Genomic DNA, 5,000 nt, shown 5'->3' on the forward strand with positions numbered 1-5,000 from the left:
GACGATATTTCTGCCCTTATATTCATGTGAGGATGAGCGACTCTAGCTTGTTTTGGTCTTTGGTTTTGGACTTTCTCTCTCTCTCTGTGTGTGTGTGTGACTGTGTGTGCAGCGTGTGAGAGAAGCGTGTTGATGCCTGCCGGTGTTTTCCGTCTTCATGATTTCATTTATTGTGACATGTAGCATATGCATCTCTCTCTAACTCTCTTTCTCTCTCACCCATAAACTACGTCACTCCTCACAAGGTCTGACAACAACCAATCACAGGCTTCCTTTCATTTGATGCACTTTGGTGTACTTGTTCATGACAAACTGGATGGCTTTTTGAGTTTGATGTTTCTGATTGAGTGGATTGTTCTCTCTCTCTCTCTCTTTTCTCCTGTTTTTGTGGTTTCATTGAATGTCGACTGGCTCTTTTTTTCTTTCCTGCATCCCTCTGTTTCTGAACATCCCCCCCTTCTCTCTTGATATGTGTTTTTTTTTCACGAGGGGGCGGGATTAGGCTGCAGAGTATTTGGATTGGTCCATAGGCTGCATCTGATGCTTGCTGATTGGCTGACATGCTCGTTTCTGGTTAATGAACTGTAATTGGCTGAATGTGATTTTGCTAAGAGCTGTGCACAGTGTATTGATTTTGTCATGTGTGATCTGTTTCTCTCTGTTTATCTCTCTCCTCCATGTTAGCAGTTGAATGCCCTGTTTTTCGTTTGCTTTTCCACATTGATTTCTGGGTTTTTGTGTTGAATGTTTGAAAATCAGTGGGAGTTTTTTATGATGCATGAAGCAATATAAGGGAATATCAATGAGTCCACAATTTCTGCTGTAAATCTAGTTCAAAGAACTGATTATCAAATGTTACTAGATGACTGTTTAAATCTTGATTTTGGGATTGGAGTGATTTGTGAACTTCACGTTAATGAGTGACTGAATGATGTTAGCTGCAGGTGTTTGGATCAGAACGGCTCTAGATTGATTCACCAGCGCTCTGTTCTCTGTGTCTCTGATCAGATGCTCGTTCTCTCTCTGATGAACAGGTCAACAACGCTACGGCTCGAGTGATGACCAATAAGAAGATGGTTAGCCCGTATGCTAACGGAGAAGGCCTCAGCACGCTGCCCTACGGTAAAAGCAGCTCACCTCAGTCCTCAGGTATTGTTCAGGTGTTAGTTGTTAACTAATCTGAGACTCTTCTCTCTGTTTGTCTTCAGCGGGGTGGAAGTTGAGTCCTATGATGAGTGCGATGTACGCACCGGAGCTCTACGCAGGTGAGACGCTGAACACACACACACCGTAAAGACAGATTCCTGTCGCAGTGCATCATCACTATAGTGTGGAGTGTTTTGAGGTGACATGTGGCATAAACACTGTAACCATGACTGTATCTGGTCCACACCAGTCAGTGGTGAGTGTTCGTTAGCTCGTGTGCTAGAGTTTCAGAGGAACCCTAAATGAGTTTCACATAGACACCCAAGAAACAACAGATGCTCTTCGTCACAAAGAATTTGTTACTCTGAGTTTCACTTTTGAAGATGAACTTGAGTGTTTTAATCCGTATCCGTTTGTTTTTGCTGTTCTTGTTCAGTTGAGCTAATGTAGCAGAAGCTTGCTGTGTTGGGCTTCTCCGTGATTTCATCAAGTTCTTGAATTTCTAATGATTTGATGATTCATCAGCAATGGTGTCTCTGGCTGTAGTTCCAGGGTTTCCGTATCCCACCAGCGCCGCCGCAGCAGCCGCAGCATCCACCGCTGCGACCCTCAGAGGAGCGCATCACCTGCGGGGTCGAGGCCGGCCTGTGTACGGAGCGGTGCGCGCCGCGGTCCCTCAGCCGGCCATACAGGCCTACCCCGGGTAACACAGCAGCGCTGGCTGACACACACGCACTCACACTCACACACACACATACATACACACACACACACGCACTCACACACACACATACATACACACACACACGCACTCACACTCACACACACACACTCACTCACACTCACACACACACACACACATACATACACGCACTCACACACTCACACATACACACGCACTCACACACTCACACGCACTCACACACACATACATACACACACACACACACACGCACTCACACTCACACACACACACACATACACTCACACACACACATACGCTCACACACGCGCACATACACACACATACGCTCACACACGCGCACATACACACACATACGCTCACACTCACACATACACTCACACTCACACATACACTCACACACACACATACGCTCACACACATGCACATACACTCACACACTCACACACACACACACACACACACACACTCACACACACACACACACGCACTCACACACACGCACTCACACTCACGCACATACACACACACTCACACACACACACTCACACACACACATACGCTCACACACATGCGCTCACACACGCGCACATACACTCACGAACTCACACACATACACACGCACTCACACACTCACACATACACACGCACGCACTCACACACTCACACATACACACGCACGCACTCACACACTCACACATACACACGCACGCACTCACACACTCACACATACACACGCACTCACTCACACACACACACACATACACACACACACACACATGCACTCACACACGCACATACACTCACACACACACATACACACACACACATACACTCACACACACACATACACTCACACACATACACTCACACATACACTCACACACATACACTCACACACACACTCACACACACGCTCACACACGCGCACATACACACACATACTCACACATGCACATACACTCACACACTCACATACACTCACACACACACACTCACATACACTCACACACACACATACACACACGCACTCACACACACACTCACACACACACATACGCTCACACACATGCGCTCACACACGCGCACATACACTCACGAACTCACACATGCACATATACACACACACACACACACTCACACACACACACATACACTCACACACGCTCACACACACACATACACGCTCACACACACACATACACTCACACACGCACATACTCACACACGCACTCACACTCACACACGCACATACTCACACACGCACATACACTCACACACACACATACGCACACACACTCGCTCACTCACTCACACACACTCTCACACACGCACATACTCACACACACACACTCTCACACATACACTCTCACACACGCACATACGCACACACACACACTTGCTCACTCACACACACACATGCACACATACTCTCACACACGCACAAACACACATATGCAAACACACTCGCTCGCTCACTCACACACACACATTCTCACACATACACACTCACTCACACACACACACACACACTCTCACACATACACACTCACACACACACTCACACACTCTCACACATACACACTCACACACGCACATACGCACACACACTCGCTCACTCACACACATGTACACATACACTCTCACACACACATACGCACACAGACTCGCTCACTCACACACACGCACACATACACTCACACACATACGCACACACACTCGCTCACTCACACACATACGCACACACACTCGCTCACTCACACACACGCACACATACACTCACACACATACGCACACACACTCGCTCACTCACTCTCACACACACATGCACACACACACACACACACACATACACTCACACACGCACGCACACACCAGTGATGCGTGGGTTAATGTATTAATAACCCGCACCCGACTGACGTTTTCAACTAACCCGCCCGCAACTCGGACCGCAAAAAAATAAGTAGATGTTCATCATAGCGTCATTGGCCCATAGACGTAGGAACTAGGCAAAAAAAAATCCTTCATATATTGTAATTTTGTCAAGAATTATAAAAAAAAAATCGTAATTTGTTCTAAAATAGTCTAGTCTGGCTATGTCTATTTTGATGTTTCTGTTCAGCAGACAATGAGGCTCGGGTTTCGAAAATATGCAAGGAGTCATTGGACCCACTTTATATTAAGTGGCCTTAACTACTATGTACTTATGTTTTAATAATTTAGTACAATGTACTTATTGTGTACATGTTTTTACATTGTACTTATATTAAAAAAAAAACTACATGTAATTGCAACTGTATTTAATTTCTGTAATTACATTTATAATTACACTGTTGACCCATACTTTACACCTTAACCCACCCTTAAACTTACCCATACCTCCAACCCTCTCCCTAACCTTACCCCATCCCACCTCAATAGCAGCAAAAGTGTTTTACAATACAATATGAACACAATAAGTACATTGTACTTATTTTTTTATGTAAGTACATAGTAGTTAAGGCCACCTAATATAAAGTGGGAGCGAGTCATTTAATTGTTGAGTAATAAACTGGTGTTTTCTGTGTCGCTGCAAAGATGAAGTTGATGATGCAGACTCGCCATGAACGCCAGAGAGAAATGAACGTTTCATATGGATTACATCATCAGAGAGTAGCCTGTTTATTTTGGTTTGAATATTTTCGTTTGAAAGTAGTCATTTCAAGCTTGTAATATATAGCCTATATTTCTCGATAGTTTCGGTGCCCTCCAGTTCACATGCAATGCAAGTGATCGTGCCGGCGCCTCATTACATTCTGCTATATATGTGCTTCTTATTTATTAAATACGGGCAACTGATTGATAAAACACTGATCAAAATTAAGATACAATTTATACAAAACGAAAATCTTTTAAAAAGAGTTTTCTATAAAACAAAACTTAATGAAGTCGATAAAATCATGTTTTACCAAAAACAGCGTCTTCACCTTTTCTCTCGCTGCCTCCATCTCTACGTGCAGACTGAGCTCTGCGTCATCTTCACCAGTTATTCAGACAATAAAGTGTAGCCTATGTATTTCCAAAATGTGTCTAGTACTATATACATTAGAAAGGTTTAATTGGCATCTTTATTTCAAACGACCCGTCCGACGCAACCCGAATATCATTACAA

The 5,000-nt window shown here is 44.4% G+C and overlaps 1 protein-coding gene across 2 annotated transcripts in view; it reads left to right on the plus strand.

Annotated features, from left to right (window-relative positions):
- Positions 1-975: 975 nt before the first annotated feature.
- LOC132155319 (RNA binding protein fox-1 homolog 2-like) overlaps positions 976-5,000 on the plus strand; it is a 10,392-nt gene continuing 6,367 nt past the window's right edge. For both annotated transcript variants that reach the window (XM_059564205.1, XM_059564204.1), the window contains exons 1-3: positions 976-1,122; positions 1,209-1,265; positions 1,693-1,849. In XM_059564205.1, coding sequence (XP_059420188.1) covers positions 1,059-1,122; positions 1,209-1,265; positions 1,693-1,849 — 278 coding nt within the window. In that variant the 5' untranslated portion in view covers positions 976-1,058. The remainder of the gene's footprint in view (positions 1,123-1,208; positions 1,266-1,692; positions 1,850-5,000) is intronic.

Source organism: Carassius carassius, chromosome 12 (genome assembly GCF_963082965.1).
Source record: "Carassius carassius chromosome 12, fCarCar2.1, whole genome shotgun sequence".
In the NCBI taxonomy this organism is placed as follows: Eukaryota; Metazoa; Chordata; class Actinopteri; order Cypriniformes; family Cyprinidae; genus Carassius; species Carassius carassius.